The sequence below is a fragment of the Gossypium hirsutum genome, chromosome A11 (assembly GCF_007990345.1).
Source record: "Gossypium hirsutum isolate 1008001.06 chromosome A11, Gossypium_hirsutum_v2.1, whole genome shotgun sequence".
NCBI classification, from domain to species: domain Eukaryota; kingdom Viridiplantae; phylum Streptophyta; class Magnoliopsida; order Malvales; family Malvaceae; genus Gossypium; species Gossypium hirsutum.
Window position 1 is genome coordinate 13,402,333 of NC_053434.1, and position 27,641 is coordinate 13,429,973.

The window sequence follows — 27,641 nt, forward strand, 5'->3', positions numbered from 1 at the left end:
ATATATATTTAATTTAATATTAAAATATAGGGCTTTTATGAGTAAAAACCATAAGTAAAGGGCTTATTTAACTACAAAAATAGGTTAATGATTTGTTTAAACACAATATAGTGAGTTAAAGGGGAATAAAAAGAAAATAATAAATAAAGAGGGCTTACAAGGTAATTATCTAAATTTAAAGTTTAGTGCAGCCACACAGGCGCCCCCTTTCCCTTCCTTTTCAGCAACCATTCAAAAATAAAAAAATTCCATAACAGGTCACTAAATCTTTTAAATCATCATCATTATTATTATTTTTACTGTTTTGGGTCAGAAATTCAGGGTGGTGCCGCCTATACCCCACCCTCCACCAAGTGAAATGTACCATTTTGGTACTTAATCTTTGAAACAATCTATTTTGGTATTTTATTTTATTTTTTATATTATTAGGGTAAAAAACCCACATTTGTAATTAGTTATCAAGATCATATGATATAAGTTGATATTGCATATTTTATGACAATAGACCATGATAATTACAATTTGCAAGCTTCAAATTAAAACAAATTAATAATTTAGATTATAAGAATTAAATTTATTTTAAAAAAAATTATATTTAATTTAAATTTGAATAATTTTTAATTATATATTCGAGTTATTTTGAGTTTAAATTAAATAAATTTGACAATTAATTTTTTCATATCAAATCAAATGATTAAAATTTTGAATTGAGTAAAATTTTCTCACTTTTCTTTTAATAGAAAATCAGGGGGACAATGATTATACCAAACACAAAAAGCGAAATTCAAAAGATTCCATTTATTTTTCTTGGTATTTTCCATGAGGCCTAAAGTTATAAAATAATATTTGTTCACACAAGATAGGGTTTTCAACATTAGTAAAGCAATGGCCTCCTTGTATTCAACATTTGTAGAAGAGGATCTAATACTGTACAATTTATGTACATGGCCAGAAAAACTTGAAAGTAAGAAAATGGCATATAGCAAGACCCTGAATTATCGTCGGTAACCCACAAGAAGGCTGTTTCTTCATGTTTTGTAGTGTAGCATTTTGCGTTTCTTCAACAATCAACATGGCAAAAGAAACTATGACCACCAGAGATTTTCGTGGCTGACAAACAAGATTCACCAACCATTTCAATTTGTTGCAGTACGTCAGGCTGTTATAGTCAAATTTTGTTTCACAGAAAACTCTAGGGATTCGACATTAACAACCTAGTCGGGTTTGGTATACTCAAGCAGCATGTGAGGTGACCTATAAATCTTCACAAGGGTCCAGTAAAGGACCTCTTCAACTCCAAGCTCACCTTCTGCTCTTGCAGCATATATATTTTCACAGATGGCTATCAACCTAAACCAGAACCAGATAAATGGATATCAAGGAAATAAGAAATGAGTGAAATAGCACTTCGTGTCTTCATCCTCTCTACCTGTCTACGAGTAAGAATATGAAACATTACCTGTCACAGGAAGGCAGGTTTTCAAACGGTATCCTCATTCTTAAATCGGAACATTGAAGCCTGATAAAGCGGCCAACAGCAAGCACAAAAGTAATGTAGAGACCCCAAATGCTGAACTTGCTTAGCGTGTCTCCAAGTATACCCTCTGATGTCATACAATGCAATATTAATCAGTATGTTATTAGAATAGTCATAGAACATAAAAAAAAATGGTTTTCCAGAACTTAACGTGGTGGTGTTTCTTCGGATACTATGACGGCTGTAGGTCCTGTCAAACCTCCGCAGCCCCTTATATGAGATGAATCGAGATCATGGAATGACCACCACTCAGAAGCTGCGCGATTGATAACAAGATCTGCACTCACTGAAATAGGTCCTGAAGTAACCTGTAAATTTTGGTTGTGTCAAAAAAAAATCATGATTATAAACCTTTTACAACTACCATTGATTTAGGGTCCTTTTTCCTCATTGACTGAAAGATCAATATCTTAAAAGTTGCAATAATATAATGTCGAGCGATTTTAATAGTAAGTCACTAAAAATGAAGAAACGTTACCACTGGAAAACAGGAAAAGAAAACCAAATGAAGAGTCCTTTGTACCTCTTGCTCAAAAGATCTGACTTCACCGGAACCAGTGACACGGAAGTATCTTGGATAAAGATTATATATCCTAAAGCTGATTGTAGAACCATTGAAGACCTTTTGGACATCTGAAGGTTCTGGAAGATCCTTGGAATCAACAGGTTTCTCATATTTCACGACTTCCTTGCCCTTTGGTCGTTCTCTTGTAAGCAGCCATGTAGAAGTTATAACCATGTCCATATCCCAGTCAAGGAACTCAATAAACCTTCTCTGAACTACATCAGAGACGAGCCACAAAAGAGTTGCATCAGCTTGGCAGCATATCAATTGTATATCATTCTTATTGTAGGCATCAAAATTAACATCAGAATTGAGATTATCCCATTGGAGCTTTTCACAAAGTGTTGTCTGATACAAGGTCAACCTTCCACCACCAGTACTAATATCCAGTTGAAAACTTGCATCATTAATGGGATTTGCAATATTTGTCGGATTACCACTGCTGTACATCTGGCCGAACAGACGAAAATAAAACTTATTGACTGATCAATATATAGATGCTACTTCCGTCTAATCATAAGTAACAACAGACCTAGACATTCATAGTCGTATGACTTGTAGTAACAGCTTACTGATGCCCATAGGCACCTTAGTATAATATCAATGTCATCACTTTCAGCAAAAAAATTGCAACGTGTTATATTATCATATTAATAAGTGTAATATCACCCAAGATTTTTCTACTATTTTAAAGTTATGATTTATTCTATGCTTTATTCACATCGGGCCACAGTAAACAGCAAATAGAAAACAGCTCTGACAGAACTACAAACTTCCAAGTGAAGATAAAAAGAACTGTGAGCGTATGAGGTATGCATGACACATTCAAGCTAAGAAGAAATGTAAACGAAAGGAATAGGTAATGATCTAGATTTTTTTTTTCTTTAAAAGAAGGGGGCATGAATTATTGGTGATGGGTCGAATCAATATATTAAAAGTTCTTCACATCCTTTACAATATATCTTCACATTAAATTTTCCTCATTTCTATATTAGCACATCCATAAAATATAAAAACTGAAGCTTCTCTTTGGTTCTCCGGGCACAACAATACGTGCACTTTTAAAGAAAATTAGTAACTAATACATCTGAGAACATGGAATGTTTATAAGGTTTCAAGCAGAAGATTGTTAAGTCAAGTATTTGATTTACATATTCAGTGGTGCCGGACACCGAGAATATGGGCACGCAAATTCATAAGGTTCAGAAACAAAAAACAGATTCTAGCAGACCAGGAATGTAAAGGACTAAGAAGCTAAAAAACAAAAGGAGCCCCTCCCAAGAAAGTTTCTCAAATGGTTTCAAGGTAGGAGGTACTACACATAAAAGCATATTATGTAAATAGTATATCTAGTTATGAAGTCCCTTACCAGCATAGGAGTCCAGATAACACAAATTAATATAAAGAACAGACAGATCCCATTGCAGCACTTGGTCATTTTTTTTTGCTTCTCTCCTTGTCTGTGCGTAGCTCTATTCAACACTGCATCGCATTTGGCAAGGTACAGACTTGCATTTATGTCTTCCAGCTAAGAAGAAAGCAACATGTCAGCTTGCAAATATCAGCAAGAAATCAATTCAATGAAAGGTTGCTTGCTTAGCTCAAAACAACTTTTCTGTAAAAGTAAGTAAAACAAAAATCATTCTCAGGTAAAAGCTAGTATATATAATTATTGCTGCAATAAGGTCATAGCAATTGACAATGATACTTCTTTGTTTTCAGAATATTTTTCCGAGTCCATTAACTCATTTGTTTCTGTTTCATTTTTGGGCCAGGAAAAGTAATCAGTTTATGGTAGTAATAGCATACTCAGTTGAATGAAGCCATGCAACAAGCTCTTTTCTTAGTCCTGCAATTTTTATTTTGGGAAGTTCAGTATGTATTGTTGAAGAGCAGAATCGAACTTTCTTCACGTTCTCTGCCCTTGGAGAATTGGGCAATATTTTCTAGTTTTGTCTAAGTTTTTCTGTCAAGGATTCTGCCTATGGTTTAGAGGTTTAACATGAAAATAAGGGCACAGCGACAAACCCCCATTTAACTGATGTGGGGTAACAAAAATTACAGCAGAAACAAATGTACCAACTACCAGGGCAACAAAGTGACAGAATAATGAATAGCAAATAAATAATGGGGCAACGACCTAGCTTCGTATTATATGTCAGGCATCCAACCTAAGTTAATAGCTTGTTTGTAGAGAGTCATAGTCCTTGCAAGAAAATAAAATTCTAGGATTTTGATTAAAGAAACAACCTGCTGACTCCTTTGGTTTATTGAAGGCATAGTAACTATCTTTCTCTCTCTCACACACAAGTGAGCAGGCATCTTCATTATTCTTCAAATTAATCACAACTAAAACCAATTTTCTTCTTCTGATAATTTTCTTTTTTTAAAAAAAAAAACAAAAAAATTGTTTCTCCTTGGAGCCTCCAAAAGCCAGTTTTGTAACCCAAGAAACAAACCTAGATTGAGTCAATAACCAAAGTGCACATACTTAAGAAATAATCACTGTTAGAATTTTCTGGAACTAAAACGCTGTTTCCAGAAACCAAAATGGTCCTAAATCTGTATGGTTCTGCCCCTTTAGTCTATAAAGCTTAGCCCTTTCCCTACCCTAAAAAATTAAATTTCTCGACTCTAAGCTGATATATTACAGTTGGTGTATAATTTCCAGAAGGGCAGGCAACTAAATCAACTTGAATTTTAGCACACAGCTTTAAAAAAAGGCTACAGACTTACTTTGAGCCAGTCATACATGGTCAAAGATGTCGTCGTGCATGACCAATCGAGTACACATCGTAATTCATAAAGAAATGGTAGAGCCCGATAAAGCCTATAGCCCAAGTAATTAATTCTTGAAACCTTGCTGGTCAAAAACTGCCAATACAAGGTGGCTTTCTGAGGAATTCCATGTCGAATTTGTACACCCTGAAGTGCTAAAGAAATTGCTTTAGCAAGAAAGATCGCACGGAGTGCTAGTTTTCCAGCATGCTGGTCTGAAGGTTTCATCCGCCAAGCATACCTTGTAATCGAATATGTGAAGAGAACGAGGTTGAAAAGGTAGAAAATAACTTTTCCTGCTGCGAATGAACATAGATAAAGTACACGATCAACAACGATCAAGAAAAAGATGATCTGCATGGAAGGATTTGACCCAATTAGGATTTAGATCACAAGATATTAGGTACAATAGCCAAGAGAGCATGCGAAGAAAACGACAACTTAGCCATGAGAAATACTAATGTAATTCAGGTAAGTATAGAAAGAAGAAATAGACTTACCATTAAGATAATTACGAACTCTATAGGAAATTGATCTTCTAGCTGATAAACATTTAAAATTTCACTGTTGTTCTTTATGAGAGATTGGTAGAACATTGCGACTAAGAAAAAAACAGTAAGATCAGCAACAAAAATGTAAGCGTAGAGATCAAATTCCCGTTTTCCACCACCAACTGCAGAGAGTATTTGGTAAGGGAATCCCATCTCTTCAACAAGCCCAGCATGCTTTGCCTTGCGAATTTCTTTTGCCACATCAGCTGCTGGAGTTAGAGACTTGTACCAATCTGCTGACGTGCATCCTGTCAAGCGAGATGCATAAACCACCTCAAAAACAATCAAAGCTACATTTTGGTTTTCTTGACTTCTTTTAATGCTTTGAACCTGAACCCTACTAGCAAATGGACAATGACCAGAGATTTTTTTAGTACATCTTTCATCATGAACTATCTCGAGTAGTCGGTTTATACCAGACTCGACCCTTTCTGGCTGTACCCCATCATCTGGCCATAAGTGAACATCCATTGACAGTTGAACAAAATAAGGAGGAGTTTCTGCCCCCTGTATCAATGATTTCCAGTACCAGAAGAATCTTCTAGTTACCTGTTTCACCCTATTTATTACATATTGGAGCAACTTTGACACCCTTTTGCTCCAGCTGTAGTTCACAAGAACCTCTTTTCTATAATGAGAACTCCTCCTATGGAAGTTAAAGTCAGTAGAGAACATCCATTCGCCATCTTTTGCACTTATAGAGCTCTGTATGAGGGTAAATAAGTAGACAAGAAATAGAGGCAACGAACACACAACAAAAGATGACTTGATTTTACAAGTAGGAAATCCTATGTTACGAAGTAGGTCAGAATTAATACTCAAACCACAATGCTGGATTGCAATTTGGTACATGTACTGAAACAAAATGTAAGCCTCAGTGTAAATGAGCATAATAACCCAGAAGATATAAGTTGGTCCGTTATTCACACATAGAGCATACAAGAAAAGAGCTGCAAGATACACCATAGAAAGCAAACCGAAGTTCCACAGAAAGACAACGACGAATAGGCAGTAGCACACAACATTGTTATTAGACTGCATTTGGGACCATATATGGCATAAGATCCTTCCCAGCTGCAAACTTGTAGTATTGGAAATTTTATCAGATTGCAGAGAAGAAGAACGATTCAAATTCATATTCTGCATCTTTTGGCTCTCAGTCTCATCATATGCCTCACCCTTGACAGACGAGTGCTCATTCATAACTGAATCATCAGGTTTAATGTTCAAGAAATTGACAAGGTTATTAACAGCCTGATTTCCAATGGACTGTACCTGAGAAACACCATCACCTAAGAGGTGTACAGCAGAAATTAAAGGATTGTCCTTTGATTGGTTTTTCCCCCTTTTCTCTGTATCAAAAATAGCATGATCAGCATCATGCTCAATTTCGGTGATCTCACAAGGCCTATGTTCCATGGAATTCTTCGGAGATTCCACTACTTCAGGATTTTCTCCTTTAATACAAGCAGCACATGCATGTGCTTCAGGAGGGGATACAATATCCTCCTTAATTGTTTGCTCTCGCTCCCAAAGAGTGCTTTCCTCTTTGTCAGGAGGCCCAATATCCCTATTTGAAGTAAGAGAAACACTCCTCTGTAGGCTTTCATCATCAGGAGAAACATCACTCAGACTTGCAATTGAGTTCATGTTATGAAGCTGTATTTGCAAGTTAAGCATCTCAGATTTCATCTTCTCCACTTGCACGTTGCGCTGATGTTTCTTCTCCTCAGATTCACGACTCTGTTGTAACTGTGCAGTTTTCCATGCAGCTTTTTTCTCTTGCTCGCGTACAATGGCACCAATTTGCTCTGCTTCAAGATATCGTGACACATAATCAGACTCTTGGGAGGAAAACATATATGACTGAAGGGATACCAACATAAAAATGATAATCTCAACGAGTACAGATCTGGTATTAATTCGAAACCCATAGTCATACTTATAGAATCCAATGACATCGTATATGTAGTTCACAGAGTTGCACTTCCCAGAACTAAACTCCCCTACAAAAGGAGATTGATAGGCAAGAGAAAGAACAATGACCACGAAGTTGTAGATACGCAAGAACTTGAACATTTTATTCTTCTTCTTGAGAATTTCAAGCCTCATCCGAAAAAAAACAAGAGCAAAAGCAAGATAACCAAGGTGCAGAATATCATACTCAAGAGTTCCAGTAATCAAAATCAGTACCAGGACAAGGTCCAATAGATGGCAATAACAATAAAGTCTTATGTAGTCAAGAAAAGTCCACATGCTTTTCATTTCAAAAGAGAGATCTCGCCAAACAAATAAATTTTTATGCTGAGACATCATTTTCCGATAGGTTGACTGAGAGAAATAGGATGAGTGATCTGCATGAAGTTTGAAACTAGCCAGCAGAAAGACCAAAAAGTAGCTGATAAGCATTCGGGGATCATCAATGATCAGTCCTACAGGTAAAGGGGAAATCATTAGCAGATGATAGAATTTTATTTGAAGTGCAATTAGTCCAAAATTAATACTGATAGATAAACTTGGATTATTGACACTTGACAGGAATAACACCACCTCTTCCAAGCAGAAGTGAAAAACCTAATTTAGAAACCCCACATGAAATACATATACCATACTTCTTTCTGACCAAAAAAAAAAAGAAAAAAAAAAGATTAAGACATGAGCAAGTAGATTATAGGATAATAATAAAACCAAAATTATTAAAACAAGTCAAATTTTCTCCTAATAGTAAAAAGAAAAGTATAAACTGTTCTTTGCTTGTCTACCCCATTTAAGGTGCAATTATAAATCGATTAAGAGAGCAATACCCAGCCAACAGCTCCTACAATACCGGAAATATGAAGCTGAGTTTTTCCAGCAGTCATGGCAGCGGATTTCAGTCTGACTCCGTTGATTCGGAGGAAACATACTCTTCCAGATGGCGATATACTCAAGGATGAGAATGGAAGCAAACAAGAATACAAGCACTGGCCATAATTTACGTATTATCCAGCGATTCAAAAGAACACAAGCAGCAACTAATGCAATATATAGCATAGAAATGGCATTCAACAAAGCGAAACTTGCAAGAAGCAAAGCAATCATATTAATCTCAAGACCAAGAAGGTTAAACATGTTTTCTATCCAGAATTTCAAATATATTTTTAAGAGAGCCTTCTGAGTCTCGAATCTTTCTTCTCTTAGTGCAAGGATCCTCTTCCTGTTCCACTTGTGACTCTCCTTGGTACTTCCCCAAAAATATCCAAATGAAAATTTTCTCCTGCTGCTAACCTCAGAGCCTCCTGCTTTCGAGGATGCAGGACGAAGCGCTTGAGATAAAGCAAGGCTCAAAGATGCCCATGAACTGTTTGCTGGTCTGACTTGTCTTATAGGTACCATTCCAATAGTAGATGGTTTATCTTCCCCATTAGACATGAAGCCATTGGTGAAGGCATCCTCTGCTGACAAAAATAAAGGACAAGGTTCTTCCCACTTGCCTTTATTTGAAATACAGGTTGGCATATTATCCAACCAAAAGAAGACATTGTACTGAAGGACACATGCAGTAATTACCAGCACCTTTCCCCTCAAGCCCGATTCTACACCCCAAAATCCCAGCTCATATACTCGGAGACCCAAAATGAGTGACAGATCAGAATGTTTTTGCCCTGGAAACATTCCAGCTTGTTTACCCCACATCTGAAAAAGATACTCTGTTGTGACCAGAAATCCAGTATAAACTAAGCATGATTTGGATGGGATCCGAGAAGCCTTAGGTAAAGTTGAACATATGACAAGGCCAAGTAGATACAAGAATCCAAAAGCACAAATTGGAGACAAAGACGCATAGAATAATGAGACAAACAGGATCTTCTGGCTGTGCCAAATCAGAAATCGCTTGGCAAAGCCAAGTACCCCAGAATCTAAAGGATTGGAAAAACTAGTCCTGTAGTTCTTGTTCTTCCTCCTTTCATAGCTATAAAGTTGCATCACAATTAAAACTGCTAGAGATTGCCAAATATTATCCAACAATGAAGCCTCAGATTCATAACCCAAATAAAAGTACAGATCCATAAATCCAGACAACCAAATCCTAAAGCTGGTAAAACTGCTTAAGCTATAGACAAAAATGAACACCATGACAGCATATGTTTTTAATGGAAACCATAAGTGCCTTTTTGTTCTCTCACCAAGTTGTCTTCCGATAATCCAAACAAGAAGAAGGAAGATGTATCCAAATGATATATAGTTGGGTGTCACCATGAAAACTGTAAGAAGAATAGTCAGCAAAGCGATGTAGGTTCCACATGATCGATATATTGATAAAAATTTCTGCCCAATTCCACTAAGGAATGATGCTATCGTTCTCTCTGAAATAACATAAAAAAAAATACATACACGATGCTGTCAATAAAGCTGTAGTGCTAAAAGGGTACTGGAAATATTGGTTTACAAATCAGTAAAAACACCAACACATTAAAACAAATAAAAGGGCTTAGATAGAGTCTTATTGAAGATTTCTAGAAGTACAATTTCATGAGAAAGCAGTCATATCAAAATCAGGATAAGAACCAGCTACAGAGCAATCTAAAAACATTCTCTATCATGTTTAGATCCATAAAACCTGCTAATCTTAGGTCATACCAACTTCTTTTAGTTTCCTTTTGCTATAACCTTTGAGCATGTTGTCAATAATGTGATCTATCAAGTACTTTATCCAGAGAATGATCACAGATATGCAAATAACATTGTCAATCTTATTACTAAGTTTCTGACACATTATGAACATAACATTCACATATTCATTTCACATAAGCTAAAACAAAGGACTATTGGGTAAAATTCTTTTAGCATACAGGAGATTATACCATAAGAAGGATTATCATAGCAGAAGGATGTGTTTGGGGATACATATACTGACAAGAGGACAGATTTGTTTAAACCAGCTCTCAAGATGCTGAACCCAACAGGAGGACAAGGGGTGTGCTGCACAATTGCTGAGAATGAAAAAAGCACCTCAAACCCATGGTTATGTATCGCACAGAAGCAACCGAGCAAAGCTATTTCCAGAAAGTTCCACGAGCTGTGATGTTTAAGGACACCTGCATCAATTTAGAGAAGATAGTTTAGTCCGTTTCTCTTTCTTGGGTCGACAACAAAATGCCCTGAAGAAAGCTAATTAATAGCCAATAATCAAATTAACTGACCTAAACAAAAGCATACCTAACTGCGACATGATTTCAAAAATTGAGGAGCATTTTTGCTCCAAAACATTAGAGATCAAATCAATCTGAAGAAGGTACAATAATGCGAAGTGAGCTTCACAAAGAAGAATCAGAGACCGGCGTATATTTCTACTGATGTTGTGGCTCAAAAGATAGATCAAAAAGAAAATTACTGAAGCAGAGGTAAGAACATAAAACCAATTAGAAAGCTCCTATAAGAACATTGGAAAAAATCCTTGTGCTAAATTATTATTCTTAACTAAGAACTAGAACTGACAAGGTTTAATAAAACATACTATATATAGCATGGATAAATCCGGATTTCATTGCTATGATAAATATCAGAGCAAGCATGATAGCTCGAGAACATTTTCGCAATCCCCATGCAATTGTAGCCACAATGAATACCTTGGTCTCTCCATCCACTGAAAAGAGATATAAGGAAGTGATTATATAGATTAAAATATAATTGTCATCCTTTTGTATCCATAAGCAATCTCAAAATAGATAAGAATTAGGAAGGACGCAGTCTAAAGACTATACCAGAGTACTAGACATAATTAAATAAAATCTTAGAACATAATGAGTTTTATCTGCTGTCAGGAAGTGAGGACATGAAAACAAAATTTTCGAATGATATCTTAACAGAAAAATTAACAACTCTTCAAGCTCGCTGTTGTAAAATAGAAATCTCACTCTGTAAATGCACAACTTCAGAATTCTAAAGATATATTCGGATTCCTAAAGCCAACCTAATAATGGTCCTCTCATGCAAATATTCTCGAAAACAGAATTCAATGGCACTCAGAATATAGATCTTCATACCTTCCCCAGGAGAGTTGTTTGATGATAGTGCATCCTTATCAGATAAGTAGACGAAAACAGAGTTATTTACAAGATTACCCAAAGCAACCAAAATTCCTAGACAAAATTGTGCAAGCAAGAAAAACCCTGGTATGGGATAATGCCAAAATCCAACCATCTCCCAAATTCCCATATCCTGCATGTGCCCAAACATTGATAAAAACATAAGAAAAATGAAATTTGAACTATTTAAATGTATGATAATGAAGAATTTGGAAACCTCCAAAGGAGAGGAGTACCTTCCCAAAATTCCTATTCAAGAATGCAAATGCTACATTGAATATATAGGTACTAACAGCCCACGAGAGAATGAAGACAAGAAGGAGCCCATTTAACCGGTGTAAATGAAACAGTGAAGGAAGGGCATACAGAATGTAGCCAACATATGCAAGTAGCCCAAAAGCACATATACTTGCAAAATGAAAACTCCAAAAGGAAAGGGCAAACAAGGATACCTGTAAAATATTTTCCACTGACAAATTACATATAAACCTTAATATTGATAAAATCAAATAAAGACCTAGGAGCGTTTAGCAACATCTAGTAAAAGGTAGAAATCATACTGGAAAACCATAAGTGAAAAAGTTGATGGTGAAAGTCCGGAAAGCTGCCTTTCGTAGTAAAACATTGGTATGCCGTACACCAGATCTGGAGAATTAGCTATACTCATTATAGAACTCAAAAGAACCGACTGTTTAGAGCACGAACTTTTCCTTTTTCTCAAAACAAAGAAGCAGAAGCACAAACAGTGCATGAACATCTTGTGTGGTGTAGTTTATCAAAATGAAAACACAGATGTTGGTAAAAAATCAGCAAATAAAGCTAGCCAAAAAGAAAATTGGAATTAAATGAATGCTGGAAATTCAAAATTTCAAATTATTCAAAATGATGGCTTCTCAAATATAATTGTGATCCAATTCATAATTTTGAAACAGAAAAGTTGTCCTTTTTCTTTTCTTGATATGCTATCACTCACGCCAGCATCTTCTTTTCGGGACAACTCTGTTCAACATAGAAAAGCTTGCTCAATATGGTAAAGCATAGATATACACTTTTAGGTTGAGGATAGGAGAATTTCCAGAACAGATATAGCAGTACAAATGGTTGTTTGAATTAAAAAGCTACTTCTAGATTAAAGATGCAAGAAAGGAATAAATCTATGAATAGAAGAAGTACCCTTGAGTTTGAGATTTATGGTGTATGCATAAATCTTTTCTCTGTCCTTTTAAGAATTCGAAGCAGATAACACAGGAATAATCAGAAATAATATATATTTATGTATTTCTGTATGTGTGTGTTACCTTGATTGACGAATGAAGAATGAATGCTTTGACGGAAGTAGTTGCTCTGTCAAGTTACTTTCTTGCATGGACATGATAAAATCCATTTCCTCCAAATCATATTTGACATAGGATAGCTGCACTACAAGTCAGAATGCTTAAATAGAAGAATTATACACCCAGACCAAAACAGTCAATAAATATATAAAAGTTAAACAACACTTTTAATGTAAGACCACATATAGGAAACCCAAAACTTAGCAGATGTGGGATAACACCACTTAAGTGACACTCTCCCTTCACGTGTAGCTCACAGGGCCTAAATGTAGACAAACTCACCAAAGCTCATCAAGGCTCTGATACCATGTTAAGCATCCAACCTAACCAAATGGTGGTAGATGGAAAGACTTGGCTTTAAGAACCCAATATTCAATAGATGTGAGATAAAACCGCTTAACAGTTTTCAACATATATGCATAATTCATATGTATATTGAGAAATTAAAGGAAAAGGAAAAAGAACACTTCAAAACATATTAAATTTGTAATATCAAGAAAATACTATACCATAAGGATAAATGTCAGACACAAGATAGACTACAATGAAGTAGCTTGCAGAATCCAAGATTCTAAGAAGAGGGAAGAGTGTTTTGCACTTCATTTAAAGGTTCAGATAGAACCTTACGGAATCAAATCTATAGTAATACAACTCACACATACCATGATGTAAAAAAGTACAAGAGAAACAGCAGAGCATATTTCAGGCCACTCAGATGTTGAAGATATTTTGAATAGACCAACAAAATCAGCAATCCTCTGTAACATATCTGAAAACTCTAAAGGGATCTGATACACGTAAAGCAAGACGATGTTGAAACCTGCATAAAGCTGGAGAGCCTTCCAGAACCTAGAGAAGAAACTACCAGAACGTAAGCTACTTAAGGTATTAACAAATGGTAAAAGCAAATTCATTGAAGAAGATAGTAGATGGAACACTGGTCGGTAGTGTAGTCATGAGGCAATCACCTGAATAGTCCTAGAAAATTGCTTGTCAAAGACCAATCCACTAGCCCAACACAACTACTAACAAAAAAAGGCAAAGAAATCCAAGAGGGATGGCTAATTCCCGCAACCAGCTGAATAGGAGGTAGAAGCAAACAGGAAGTAACTCTAAGATGGGAACCTTTCAAGAAGAAAACCACGGAAATAATTCTATCAGTTCTAATTTAAATATAAATATGTAGGGTAATAAGCAAAAATAAAATAACAACTACAACTGTGATTTTTAGAAACTGAAGAGAAAACAAAACATTAGGAAAGAAATTATTTAAATTCAACTTTTTTATCTTTTTCCTTACTGTAAGAGACCCACACAAGTACCAATTCCTTTACAAAAAAGAAGGCTTAACGGGCACTGAGATTTATATGTAAGAAGTATAAAGCTGACTGAATTCAGCTAAGCAGGAAGATTATTTCAGTTGTCTAACCCATGAAATAGCACCTATCAGGCTGACACCTTATGTATTATTTAGGTCATTCTGAAAATACATTGATATCACCAATTTTTCAAGGATGTAACTCATAGATATTGTTGGCAGATTAGACAAAAATGATTTAATCCAGACAAATCAGTTTGGAAGAGTTTGACTTAATTAGAAATATTCAAACTCTCCTTATTTGGTTGTTTATATTAGGATTAGATTTATTTTTTAAATAAAAAGCAGTCTTGATTGTTATCATAAGTCAGCATCCAGCTTATATAAATGTAATTCTGCCACAGTGAATAAAAACATCCTGGATTGTTTCTTTCAAATCTGTTTTCAGATATAGCAGAGCCATAATGCATAAAATACAAAGCATTTGTGCTTAAGGGAAACTCAACATAGTATTTATTACCATATGAAAACTTAACATCTGACACTATCATATGAGACAAATTGTTGTTTTAAAGGTTCTAGTAGCTAATTCATAAGCATTCAAGTAGGCTACACAGCTCAATAATTTCACCCCCAGTCCAGAAGACAAAAGAGATATATTCCTAAGGTCACAAAAATGTACTACCATTGATCCATAATGAAAACAAGACTTTGCAGCTGCTTTAGAAGGGAGTGATTGGGAGGAGGGGTGTTGAACATGATTGAATCACTAACAACGTGAATAAAATCATCTCTTGCTAACATCCTCTGCATGATAAGCGAATCACAAAACATGCATACGGATTGGTTAAATGGATCCTTTTCTGGCGTGGGGAGAGTACATAGTGCAACAATATAATTACATGAAAAACAATTAGAAACGTAAGGATATACTTACAAACCTAAACGTTCGATAGCTGTTAAGAAATGACTCCAACAAGAACACTGCCATTGGACAAGACCAAATCTGTTATCATGTATATCAAGCACAGCAACAATCACCAGTAGCAGTTGTACAGCCAAGAAATAAATCACAGTAGGAGATTTCCAAGATTGGATTCTGCAAAAGCATCCCCAAAGAGACAAATTGACAAATATGCAGAGGCATTGAAGGGACAAAGGAGTTAGAGAAAACAAAATATATTCTTACATCATAAAACCAATTAGTTTCATCCACCAAGCCTCTCCTACACTCTGTTTATAACCTTCAACCGCCCATACAACAAGATATACAGCTTGTGAGGAAAAAACAAGTAGGGAAAAGATGATAACAGGCCAAAGTAACAAATATTGCCTCCGGAAACGGAATCCTACAAGAAATTAGTCCCATGTTACTTTTTATGAACCAATGACAACTTCAAATAAAGCATTAAACGAACAATGATCAGAAACAGAAACTAAGCTTTTAAAGTGCAAGAAGTCTACAAAATATCTCAAACCCAGTTTCTAATTTTCTTAAAATATGTATCATAAAGTCTCGGGATTATGTTAGCATCGAAGATTGTTGCCACTGAAACTTCAATTGTGACCTTTGAAAAGTTCATTAGAAATAAACTTCAGCAAACCGAAAGCACCAACCAAATATAAATCTAAAGCAAAAATGTCAAATAAGTATGACCCTGCTGAATTATGGACTATTAGAACAGTAGAACTGCAACAATAAAGCAAAACTTTACAGCAAATTTCCATCGTTACCTATTTTGGGTGCAGTATACTGAATGAGAAGGAAAGCTACCAAATCAACAAGAGAGATCAAACTCCAATTGCTCAATGCAGCTTCAAGAAAGGAAAAACAGGTCAAAACCATTAATTACTTAGATGGCATAGCACATATATAGATATATATATATCTGTATGGGCCTATGCTAAAAAAAATTGAAGTTTCTAGACAGAAACTCAGAAAAGATTACAATTGATAAACTCAACAGTGGGTTAAGATTTTTCTCCATGTGAGTCTTCTATGCAGACCCTTTTATCAGTAAGTTCTCCATTTACAGCTCTCTGAGCTTCTATTAACTAAAGTAAACTCTATATGGTAACTTTGCTTAAAACCAGGTCTCAGACCCCATTAATAACCAACCCGCACCTTGGCAACAAGAGTAACAATGAAGTAATTACTTTCGAGTGACTTTAAACTAATAGAACACTTCTACACTTGTCATCTTTTAAGGTTTCTAGTGAAGAAAATCAGCTGATAAATAATATGCGGAATTGTAAAAGAAGACTGGTTGATTTGCTGGGTCACAAGCTAGTTTTAGACTGGGTTCAAGTATCCATAAGGTTTCACTGATCTCAAAACTTGAAACTTATCCAGGTTACTGAATTATAACAATAGACACAAATTCATAGAAGTAGCTCACATAAATGCATACACATAATGGATTCCAACACGGAAACAACATTCAAAAACGAAGTGATCTTAAAAGGAGAAAAAATATAATAAATTAAAAAGAAACTTTCATTCTCTTAGATATAAAGATAATCAATTCTAAAGGAAAAAAAAGGAAATTTAGGTAATGAGAATAAGTAACAAAGCATACATACCCGTTAGAAGCAGCAGAGGCAAGAGAAACCCAGCAAGAAAATTTCCCATGAGATTTCTCTCTTTAATACCACCAATACCAGATCACATCAAAACAAAGCCAAAATCCGTTCAAGGGTTTTGCAGTTCCATTAAAATCTACGAAAACCCATTTCGCTCCAAATCAAAATTTTCCGGGAAGAAAAATTGGATTTTTGAATTGACACCCAAGAAAGTTCAAGTCGCGTGAAGAAACGGAAATTAGTTAATTGAGTTTCAAACATTATGAGTAAAAATCAAAACGTGAAAATCTCATCCAAAAAAATATAAATATTTATATTTATAAATATATAAAAAAATGATTTTCTTATGCCCTAAAGCTCCATAAACATGGGAAACTACTAACGGCCAACTACTGATCCTAACAGAATAATATCTCGCAATCATACGAGGAAACATAACGTAGTTTGAAGCGGGTTTTAAGACAAACTGAGCCGGGTTGGTCAGAGCTATGCAGTACAAAAGCCAACGATGTCGTTTAACAGTTTGAGAATTTCTGCATTTTTCAGTGAAAATTGTTGATCATTCAAGATGTACTCGTCCAGGTCAACGCCTCTTTGCACCCATGGCGTTTCAAAGTTCCCTTTATCCTCTTCTTCTTTCAATTTCTTAAACAGCAACAATCCCAAGTTTCCTCAGCAAATACACATCAAATGAAACAGAATTCACTAAAACATCAGAAGAACATGATCAACTGAACATCATTTATGCTGCATAGGATTTTGTTAGAATTTGAGTGAGTAGCTTCAGCTTACGTTGATGTTTCATATTTGAGTGCAGAAGAAACTGACCTCTAAACAGTACATCAGAGAATCGCAATAACATGCGTTGATGCAAAGGTTGAAAAAGAAACAAAGGAGGAGCCATGTCAGTGGTAAATAACACTCGAAAGAATGGAAGTGGAAGGAGAAAATGGAATGCAACCATGGCCACAATGCAGCCAACTACAGCTAATGGTTAACCTCTGCAATGTTCTGGCTTGGACAGCTTGGTCACCTGTGGCTCGTCAGTCACAACTTGCTGGACATTTTACATCTTACTCTACTTTTTCTTTTCACATTTTTCTCAAAGAATAATCCCTGCAAACCTTATGTTGTTGGATAAAACACCATGTAATACAAGTTTACATACATAGCTATCGACTTGCGTAAAATTAATTTAAATTTTGAAGTTCTATGTCTAAAACAGTGGAAGAATTTACAGGACAAAGAAAAGAAAGATGACCTTCCTTTATTTAGGCCTAATAATTGCTTATTGTGACTAAGGGTGAGTTTGGATGGACGGTGCGTTTAGTTGCGGTTAGTGTAAAAACAGCGGTGGCGGTGAGATTAGATACTGTAGCGATACTGTAGCGTGAGATAAAAAGTAAGTTAAACGCACCACACCGCAGTCAATCGCCCATCCAAATGAAACCTAAATATGATACGGACAATTTGCTATTATAATTAACTTCTTTTTTCTCTCTTTCTATATTAAGCATAAAATGAACAGACTTTTGCCTAGTAAAAAATCACTTAAAGCTTCTATGCATGTTATTGACAAAGATATTTCATTCCTGTAAGACTCAAATCACCAAGTTTCTTGATTGAAAGTATTGTAGCAACATGTTCTCATTTTAGAAAGAAAAGAAGTAAAAATAAAATAAAAGAGTAGAGTTTCAGCTATGATTTGATTGTCTTGAACATAGGTTTTTTCTTAAATGTAAATAATAATGCTCATTTCCAGTTCATTACAGGCCAACCCTAGCTTGCTATGGTGATGTTTCTATTAATTTGTTTAAACATTTTTACCTAATAAAACTAATATTTCTTACCCTAAAAAAACTAATATTTATGTTTTGTTTCTGTATATAATATGCATAATCTTATATGATCTTAATTTATATTTTTCCTTATTTGGAAAATGCTTTTTAGTTTTGAATAAAGTGACTTTAAGGAAAAATATGCAAACAACTATAAAATTTTATCCACCAAAGAAATACAAAAATCAGAATATGGGTTTTATTTTATTTTATCATTTATTTGGTTTGATTTACACCTCTGTTGTTTCCTATAGAGTCCGAGGATTCTTCTTTTCCTCACATTGTCTACCAAATTCCCTCCTTCCCATGTCTTAAAATGTAAACAAAAAAACAAACCAGGTTTTCAAACATCAGTTCATTGCTGTCGTACATTCAACAATGGTTGATATTCTCTCCCCTCTTTGCCCCTGATTCCCTTCCCTACCGCACCCTCTCCATCCATCTAAGGCAGGATGGTCGCTCTCCCTTTCCTCGGCCGCCTGTCTTTCCTCCTCCTCATTGCCACCACTACAACCACTGCCTTTGCCATCGGAATCCACCATGGCAGCATCATCCGGAAACCTTCTTCGGGCGTTCTAAACTTTAGGGAGGCCCCTGAGTTTCGCAACGGGGACGTTTGTGGGACTAATGCTTCTGAAAGAATCCACATTGCCATGACATTGGATGTAAACTACCTCAGGGGCACCATGGCCGCTGTTCTCTCCGTCCTCATGCATTCAACCTGCCCCGAAAACACGGAGTTCCATTTCCTGTGGGGAAAATACGAGCCCGAGGTGCTCGTTAGCATCAATTCAACCTTCCCTTACCTCAACTTCAGACTTTACCGCTTCGACTCCAACCGTGTTCGTGGCAAGATATCAAGGTCTATTCGCCAAGCATTGGACCAGCCTTTGAACTACGCCAGGATTTACCTTGCCGACATGTTACCACCAGATGTTAAACGTGTTTTATACTTGGATTCCGACCTTGTCGTGGTGGACGATATCGTGAAACTCTGGGAAGTTGATTTGGAAGGCAAAGTGTTGGCGGCACCAGAATATTGCCATGCCAATTTCACCAAGTATTTCACGGACTTGTTCTGGTCGGACAAGGAGTTGTCTAGTACATTTAATGGAAGAAAGCCATGTTATTTCAACACTGGAGTCATGGTGGTAGATGTTGATAAGTGGAGACAAGGCGGATATACGCCGAAAGTGGAGGAATGGATGGCGCTGCAAAAACAGAAGAGGATATACACCTTGGGTTCATTGCCACCATTTTTGTTGGTGTTAGCTGGTAATATAAAAGCTGTTCATCATAGGTGGAACCAACATGGACTAGGGGGTGACAACCTTGAGGGTAAATGTAGGAGTTTGCATCCCGGGCCTATTAGTTTGTTGCATTGGAGTGGTAAAGGGAAGCCTTGGTTGAGGCTGGACTCGAGGAAACCCTGCGTTGTTGATCATCTTTGGGCACCCTATGATCTTTATGGCTCATCAGATCACTCTTTGGAGGAATAAGGGAAACTGAGTACACCAATCCAGTCTGCTTTTAACCATGGCCACAACAAGCCCTTTAACTTTTCATTCTACATATATTCCCAGAACCATAACTTTGAAGTCTCAGTAGGAAAGGGATAAGATTATGTTTCGATAATAAATAAATAAAAATGAGAGGGGGAAAGAGTGAGTGAGGATTTGTATATTATTTACTTATTGTTTTAACATCATGGTTCCTTGAAAGATACTTAAAAAAATCAAATGCGTTTATTGTATTATAGTGCATGAATGAATGTTAATATTATACATTTTAGATTTAGCCTCTACCAGAGTTCCCATGTATCTCCGAATTCAACAATTTGTTGCTTTTTTCTTTTTCTTTTTCCTTTTTATCTGTTAAGCATTTCATTGTATTATCTATTAGAAATCAACTAAGAAACCAATTTTCATTATTTGTCAGTAACACTGGTTGTCATGGATTTTGTTATATGGTGGATCTCAGTAAAATCTGGCATTTCAATTTCTAGCAAAAGTTAATGACAGATTGGTCAAAATCAAGTCATTTATGTGCATTTGTCTATCCAGGTCAAGATATAAAATAGATAACCACAATCTGTAAAACAAGATCAATTATAAATGACTGATAACTTAATACAAAATTAATGCCAGCTAATTCACACTCCAACTTAAAAAGCTTAGCTACCTCTAGAAAAGCCCTACCATGACATTCAACAAGTTCTTCACGAATTGATTGACCCTAAGTTTGCTGTGAAAAGAAAAAATGGAGGGGAAAAACAAACCAACTCTTACAGTACTTCAGCCGCATGAACAATGCATTCAACAAGTTATATTGCTTTCGCCTTAGGGCTGTCTCAATCTTAACTTATACCGAATTTCCCTTCAATGTTGATACCTGGTTCAGAAGTTGATTCTGCTATATGTGTCTCAGCAGGAGGCAATGCAAGCATGTTTCCTTTCTGGGCACGTGGTGGAAGGTGCTTGGTAGGCTTTCTCGATCGCATATTCCAGGGCAAGAAGACCCCAGTACCGCCACGGGGAAGTTTTTTGGGGCTCATTACCATTGGACTCACAGGAGTTAGCATGACAACAGGACCTCGGAGGACTCCCAGTTTTGGCATCATATCCAATGCTTCATAGCCATTAAGAGCTCCGTTGGACATTTCATATGGAACTGGCACACTTGGTTGCCATAGTGGCATTGCACCAGCCTGGGGAACAGTTGGTGGTGAATGGCCTTGGTTGGTATCAGGCCGAACTCTGAAGAATGTAATGCTAACCCTCTTGCTTGGAGATGGGCACATGACATGTCTTGCCATGTCAGAACTGTTTCCTCTCATTACTAAAAGGGATCTGCAGAATATGTTACAAACTTGCTCGTCAAGTAAGAGTTATTACCATAAAGAACACATACAGAGAGCCGGAAACACATTTTGAAGATAAACATGATCATTCTAAGATTTTGTTGCAATCAAAACATCATGGAAGTGCTAACGTACATAAATGAGAAGCTGCTCCGTTTAATGTTAGTTTTTCAAAGTCTAATGCTAGCTAGCGATATAATCAGAAATGGAACGTCACTCTAACCAATCTAGAATAACACAATGTCACTCCGACACTCAAAGTTTGCCTCATATTCAATAAGGAGTGAGCTCTCAAACAGAACTTCCAGCAATCCTAAGCAGTTTCATCAGTATCATCTTTTATCATGGTTTACCATTGGTGGTTTCATTTTGAGTCTGATATTATGACTTCATATCAAACAAATATTTAAACTATTTCCACCAGTGCAAATCAAATATAAAAGCATACCCTTCTTTCAATGGAAGTTGGAGTGCCCCCCTATACTTCCCTTCACTATCACTCACAAGTGTGTGGCCAAAAGCCATTGCTGATTCAGAGAGGAGAAGAGTGGAGATGGGTTGGTCCAAATGTGGCGGTTTAAGAAATGGCTGTGAATATTCACCCTGCATTAAAGACACATAACTATATCAATTCTGTCCTCACTCCAATTTTAATTTAAGACCAGAACCAAGATGGCGTATCTACTACAACAAATGATGGGGAAATGGGAAGAATAAAGCAGCAAAAAAGTATACCTCGTCAAAGAAGTTAATGATGCAACCATTTGGTTTCTTATATTCAGGTATAAGTTGCCACTGGACCAGATGTTTTATAACACCTTGCAGAAGAGCCGGGATTGGTTCTCTATTGACTGGAAAAACATTTTAAAGAATAAAAAGAAAAAGTCAAGCTGAGAGCGGTTCATTGCGCCAGTCATCTCCTCTTAAGGATAAAAAATGAAGACACTATAGAATGCAAACCATATCATTAATTCATACTGGTAGGTCTTACTTGTCGGATTGGACTCCTCTCTAACGTGTCTGAAAATTGGAAGACCAAGCTGAATCAGCTCTCGCTTGTTGCCTTTAATTTGTTTGTTGAATAAAATGAAAGTCTCACCTGCAGTTATCCAGAAAAGCGAAAACGAATCAGGAAGAAGTTCGGAAACAAGGACTTGACCAACAAATTGCAGTAGCCATCATTTATTTTCTAAACAAATTCTTCAATATTAGTTTAAAAAAAGATGCTAAGTCAAGGCAATCAAAAGGTGCAGGTAATGCTGGAAACTACAGATGAGATAAACAATTGCAAATTGATGAAAAAAAAAGGGTAAAACTGATGATTGTTAAATCCCCTGTATTATACCTTCTGAAAACTCTTCAACCAGTACTACTGATTAACATCAAATTCCCTGTATAACTTCTGATAATTATTAAATTGATCAAGCAGGATACATGAAAGCTTATACCTTTCCGAAACAAAGCTACAACAGAAGGGATTAACTATTTCAAGTCTTCATTTAAATATTCAAAAACAGGCTCAATTCGGCAAGGCTTTAAAGTGGGATTGTGCACCTGACAGCTCCCCGTTATGGCCGGCAGATCTAAGCTCACTCACGAAGTCACTGAGCTTAGCCAGCTCTATATCCGTGAACACTTCCTCATACAGCTTCAGTCCTTTAACAACATTCACCTGCATTGCAGTAATTAATAGATAAGCAAAACTACCAGAATCTATTTTATATATATGTTTTCCCTCTAAATCTAATTATGTTTCTTCACTATATTGTGAAAGGTGAACTCACCATGTGGCCTTTTACATGCTCCTTGGCAGAAAAACCTTTCGTCAACTTGATCTGAGACGGGCGTGCATCGCATTCTTCATGGTTAGAACAAATGTCATTGTTTTCCTCAACATGTTGAACTTCCTGAGATCCTGCATTGCCAGAATAAGTGAATTCAACTATAATTATAGAATGAAAGGAATGATAGGGTCAAATTTGAATTTATTGTCACATTTGTCAGATCATAGACAAAACAGCATATGAAAAACACCAATCTCTCAGACAAAGTAGCCTGTTCTGTCATAGTAAAAGACCAACCACATTTTCCCTTCTTTCATTCTTTTTCAATAAACTAACCTTCTATAAAAGCTTGCTACCTAAATTATTAATCTAGTTTTAACAAAAAGTTAATTGTTAAACAGCATGATATTTGAAAGGCAAGTTAATGTTATACTAGGCAATAATTGAAACAATTAAATTAGGTAAGCTTGGCAACTCCTAATCTGTCATTTCAGAGGTGGAGCTGAGTTGTTATCTTTATTACCATATTGGTTTCTAATTTTTATCACTCTAGTTTTAGTCTTTTAGAGGCTAAGCTAACAACCATGTAAAGACAGAAACTCCAACTTGCCCCATGTCGGATAGCAGAACCGGATATCCAAACACCACTGGTTGTCTTTTTTGTTTCCCCTGACACACCAAAAATGAGTTGACTCAGCTGGACTCAGAAACTCAGTTTGGGAATTGGGAATAGACTTGTCTGAAAACTCTACAGCTACTTTTATTACAACCAAAAATGTCAAACAAAAAAAAAAAGCAAGAGACCCAACAACAACCCCAGCCACCACCCCAAGCAAGGCCCACGTGAAATCAGCGAACGGCAGCAGTGATGTCAACCATAAAGATCGGACGGTTAGGATCAGAAGCCGCCTACCATTAAAATCATTGCACGCATCTTAAGGCAACGACCCTCCGAAGATCAACGTACTGAGAATAACACTGTAACATGGAGTGCTGCTGCAGCTGAACCTTTTTTTTTTTTCATCTCTCTCTTTTTCCATGCCTTCACCTCGAAATCCTCAAAAACCCCACTTAAACCACACGGGAAACATATCAACCATAAATACCCATATATTATTACTACTACCGTCTAAAAGCCGAAAATTTTAATAAAAGATTTCAACTTTGTTTAGAACTATATGCTTGTATATATTGAGCTCGTGAATGGTACGGCATTTCTTTTCAAGAAAAGCGTGAGCTTGAAAAACCTTTGTTAAAGGGGCAAATTTTATGCAGATGGAATAGGGTAAAACGACATCCATCATCATCATTGGACCCCCAATCGTCCAATAACAACATAAAACAAAATTCTAAATTCTAACCTACCCCCTTCGTTGATTTCAAAGTCAGGGGAAATTTTGGAAAGGCTTTGGAAACGTTGAATAATTTATCCGTGGAAAAATATGAGTTTTTGTTTGGTTCCTCGGAAAATGGAGGAAAAATAAGGTTGAATGCGTTTGCTGTATACCAACATAAGCTTTCACTTTCTCGCTTTACCAAACACATGAGATTCGAGATTCAACGCCTGAGGCCTCTCTGCCTTTCACGTAGCCAGAGAAGATGCCAAAAAAAAAGGTAATCTTTTGATAAAAAAAGGAAGGAAATTTCAAGAATTCAAGTAATGAAATAGAGAAGGATCGGATCGGATCGGATTGTGTGGCATGGCATTTATTGAAGGAAATCAAGCTATTTTCGTAAAAAAAATTTAGAACAGTGACTGTGATAAGAAAAATCCCAGTAACTCGGCCCGAAATTACGTCACGATTTCCAACAAGACAACTCCAAAATTACACAAGCGCGCACGAAAGGTAAAAGCTTTACCTAACGATCAAACTTGACAATCAGACAGACAAAGAACACGTAATGAATATATATATAAAAGAATCAACCTTTACGATCGAAATGATATTTGTTTTTCTTTTGATTATGAATTTACCTGAATCAGTAATATCACTGTCAGGGGAATCTTCTTCTTCTTCACCGCCAAGTTCTCCATTTCCTTCATTATCCATGATTTTCTGGGCAACTTTCTCTTTCTCGTCATCCAAACAACAGCCTTCTCCTTCTGCTTCTCCTTCTCCTTTTCCTCCTCCTCCACCACCACGTTTCACGTCCTCCTTGCCGAATCCGTCCCCTCCTACGGTCTTTTTGTCAGCCACCTTTTTCAGCTCCTCCGCCACATCAGCAATGGAGTGGTACTTCTGCATCTGCAGCACCGGGATCCAGTTCAGCCTCCTCCTGTGGATCGCCGTGAACACCGCTTCGTACTCCGACCCTCCACCACGACCTCCTTGAAGTAGCGCCAAGTGAGCGCAAAGAGCATCGATGATGGCATTGGCCGCCGCGAATTCTCCTCGGAACCAAGAAATGATGGTGTCCTTAGCCAACACGTCAGAAACCGCCGGCACAGCTTGCACCAGCGGCACTATGGCAGACCCCACCGCTTGGGCCCGTTCCCTCGGCGATGCTGGCCCCGCCGCCATTGGCATCTCTCACTTGTTTTTCTACTAACTCTACCCTTTCCGCTTAACTAATCACCACTCTAACCAAATATAGGGAAAAACCCGCAACTCTTTTTCGTTTCGGATGCTCCGAACTATTGGGTTTTTGGAGAATTACCAGTCAACCGATATTTCAGCTGTTTCGTTGAGAGAGTGAAGAAAAAAAAGAGCTTAAAAGCAAAATGGTGGGGTGGCTTTTGGTTTGGTTGGTGTTGCAGCCGAGGTTGGTTTATAACATGTTTGGAAATTTCAAGAGTGACATGTCCGTACTTATGGGGACCACGGGAAAGGGTGACGTGGAGAACTCTGTGAACAGATGACGTGGCATACCAAAATCAACGAATTTGTTAAGTTTTACGCTAATTAGTTAGTTAATTCATTCATTTTATTTTATTTCCTAATACGATGAATCGATGATGTAATATTTTATTGAAATATTAATAGTTTTATAGAAAAAGTAAAAAAGAGTTTTTTTTTTTAATTATCGGAATTAAAATTTAAGGTTCACTTTTTGGTCAAAAAATAATTTAGGTATTTAATGGGAAATACTCTAAAGTTAGGCTTCAATTTTCTTTTTAATAATTTATGACTTCACTAATATATTATTTGTACCGTTAATAAACTCTTTAATTGAATTTTGTCACGAGTTAATCGGATACTAATTCAATTATAAAATTATAAAAATTACCTTCTGTATTTAAAATAAGTTATATTATTAGAGGATATATTACTTAGAATAAAAATATGTGTATTGTGGGATTTAGACATATATCAATCACATTGGAAAAATTTTAAATTTACCACTCAACAAATACTTTATTTTGATTCACTTACACATTTAAATTTAGTATGCACATTTTATTACTTATGTGTTGTTATGGTTATTAGTTTCAAACATTTCATTTCATTATTTATTATAGATTATTTTTAAACACATTTTGTATTCAAAATTTGTGATTTTTACACGCATAAACCATTCAAAAATTTATAGTGGCGACAGGTGGCCAGCTTTTTTATTTACCTTTCAATAACTATTAATTGCTATAAATAATATTTTCATCTAATTTTAGAATTAATTTAATTTGGCAATGAATTAGTTTTTTTATTTTGAAACTAATTCTATTAAAGTTATTTTTATTTACATTTATAATGTCTCATTTTTTACTATTTTTATAATTTGTAGATTTTAAATATATGATGTATCGTTTTATTTTTTTCATCTGTTTTTTGTTATTATTTCGGTAAAAAATTAAATTATCATAGAATAAAAATTATTCTAATATTAATTATCAGTATTTTAAAATTAAATGTATATATTATTGTGTTTTAATTTGTTAATCATATTATTCCCGAAAAACTATAAATAAAGAAAACTAATCTTAGATATAATATTTAAAAGTAAAGCTTCTCAGGAAAAAAAATCCTATATGATGGCATATAATAAAATTTATGTATTTATTTACTTTCACATTTAACTGGTTTACTTTATAGTTTTCTTTATATGGAATTATTTTGTATGCAATAATCATTTAATTAATTCAATGCTGTGTATCAATTGTATGACTATAAATTTGTTTATTAATTGTATGAATTTTTTTAAATGAATTGTATGGAAATATTTAAAATAATAAATACGTGTAAATAAAAAATAATATATACTTTTTTTCAAACGAATTATATGGAAACATGAAAACTCATGTTAAATGATAATACATGAACCTTTTTATTAAGGAATATGTTTTTATTATCTTCCTTTTTTTTCTTTAAATGAATTATGGAAATATTAAAAATCTTATACATATATATATAACACAATAAAATTAATTTTTGTATAATAATCATTCATATTAACTAATATCAAGTCTAGAAAGGTGATACCAACGAC

The 27,641-nt window shown here is 35.7% G+C and overlaps 3 protein-coding genes across 6 annotated transcripts; 1 reads left to right on the forward strand and 2 right to left on the reverse strand.

The window, feature by feature from the left end:
• Window positions 1-780: 780 nt before the first annotated feature.
• Window positions 781-17,932, reverse strand: LOC107924357 (piezo-type mechanosensitive ion channel homolog). 4 transcript variants are annotated; one of them, XM_016854757.2, is made up of 21 exons: window positions 16,735-17,932; window positions 15,886-15,966; window positions 15,341-15,500; window positions 15,093-15,250; window positions 13,802-13,958; window positions 13,496-13,682; window positions 12,798-12,913; window positions 12,060-12,144; window positions 11,736-11,951; window positions 11,458-11,632; window positions 10,929-11,057; window positions 10,631-10,804; window positions 10,276-10,509; window positions 8,236-9,777; window positions 5,381-7,863; window positions 4,839-5,234; window positions 3,472-3,630; window positions 2,061-2,552; window positions 1,689-1,845; window positions 1,460-1,604; window positions 781-1,350 (listed from the first exon to the last, which is right to left on the reverse strand). In XM_016854757.2, the coding sequence occupies exons 1-21, from the start codon at window positions 16,781-16,783 to the stop codon at window positions 1,215-1,217; spliced, it is 7,431 nt and encodes a 2,476-aa protein (XP_016710246.1). In that variant the 5' UTR covers window positions 16,784-17,932; the 3' UTR covers window positions 781-1,214. The 4 variants fall into 4 exon arrangements, with proteins under 4 accessions (XP_016710246.1, XP_016710248.1, XP_016710249.1 ...); XM_016854759.2 differs by lacking the exons at window positions 15,341-15,500; window positions 15,886-15,966; window positions 16,735-17,932 and adding an exon at window positions 14,837-14,958 and having other exon boundaries at window positions 15,093-15,231; XM_016854760.2 differs by lacking the exons at window positions 15,341-15,500; window positions 15,886-15,966; window positions 16,735-17,932 and having other exon boundaries at window positions 15,089-15,223.
• An 872-nt stretch (window positions 17,933-18,804) lies between these two features.
• Window positions 18,805-20,258, forward strand: LOC107924699 (probable galacturonosyltransferase-like 4). Its single transcript, XM_016855257.2, has one exon. The coding sequence runs from the start codon at window positions 19,025-19,027 to the stop codon at window positions 20,069-20,071; it is 1,047 nt and encodes a 348-aa protein (XP_016710746.1). The 5' UTR covers window positions 18,805-19,024; the 3' UTR covers window positions 20,072-20,258.
• Window positions 20,259-20,664: 406 nt separating this feature from the next.
• LOC107924698 (RNA demethylase ALKBH10B) lies at window positions 20,665-25,973 on the reverse strand. Its single transcript, XM_016855256.2, has 7 exons — window positions 25,192-25,973; window positions 23,217-23,347; window positions 22,987-23,104; window positions 22,424-22,531; window positions 22,168-22,283; window positions 21,881-22,035; window positions 20,665-21,421 (listed from the first exon to the last, which is right to left on the reverse strand). The coding sequence occupies exons 1-7, from the start codon at window positions 25,742-25,744 to the stop codon at window positions 20,929-20,931; spliced, it is 1,674 nt and encodes a 557-aa protein (XP_016710745.1). The 5' UTR covers window positions 25,745-25,973; the 3' UTR covers window positions 20,665-20,928.
• Window positions 25,974-27,641: the final 1,668 nt, after the last annotated feature.

What these genes read in the sequence shown, in the direction of transcription:
- LOC107924698 (XM_016855256.2), bottom strand. Translation starts at nt 25,744, where the DNA reads ATGCCAATGGCGGCGGGGCCAGCATCGCCGAGGGAACGGGCCCAAGCG. An exon ending in TCATTAACTTCTTTGACGAG is followed by an intron (nt 22,036 to 22,167) that starts GTATACTTTTTT and finishes TCTTTAATGCAG; the next exon opens with GGTGAATATTCACAGCCATT. An exon ending in CAACTTCCATTGAAAGAAGG is followed by an intron (nt 21,422 to 21,880) that starts GTATGCTTTTAT and finishes CATATTCTGCAG; the next exon opens with ATCCCTTTTAGTAATGAGAG.
- LOC107924699 (XM_016855257.2), top strand. Translation starts at nt 19,025, where the DNA reads ATGGTCGCTCTCCCTTTCCTCGGCCGCCTGTCTTTCCTCCTCCTCATT.
- LOC107924357 (XM_016854757.2), bottom strand. Translation starts at nt 16,783, where the DNA reads ATGGGAAATTTTCTTGCTGGGTTTCTCTTGCCTCTGCTGCTTCTAACG. An exon ending in AACAGCTATCGAACGTTTAG is followed by an intron (nt 13,959 to 15,092) that starts GTTTGTAAGTAT and finishes TCTTCTTGAAAG; the next exon opens with GTTCCCATCTTAGAGTTACT. An exon ending in TGAAATCATGTCGCAGTTAG is followed by an intron (nt 10,510 to 10,630) that starts GTATGCTTTTGT and finishes AAATTGATGCAG; the next exon opens with GTGTCCTTAAACATCACAGC.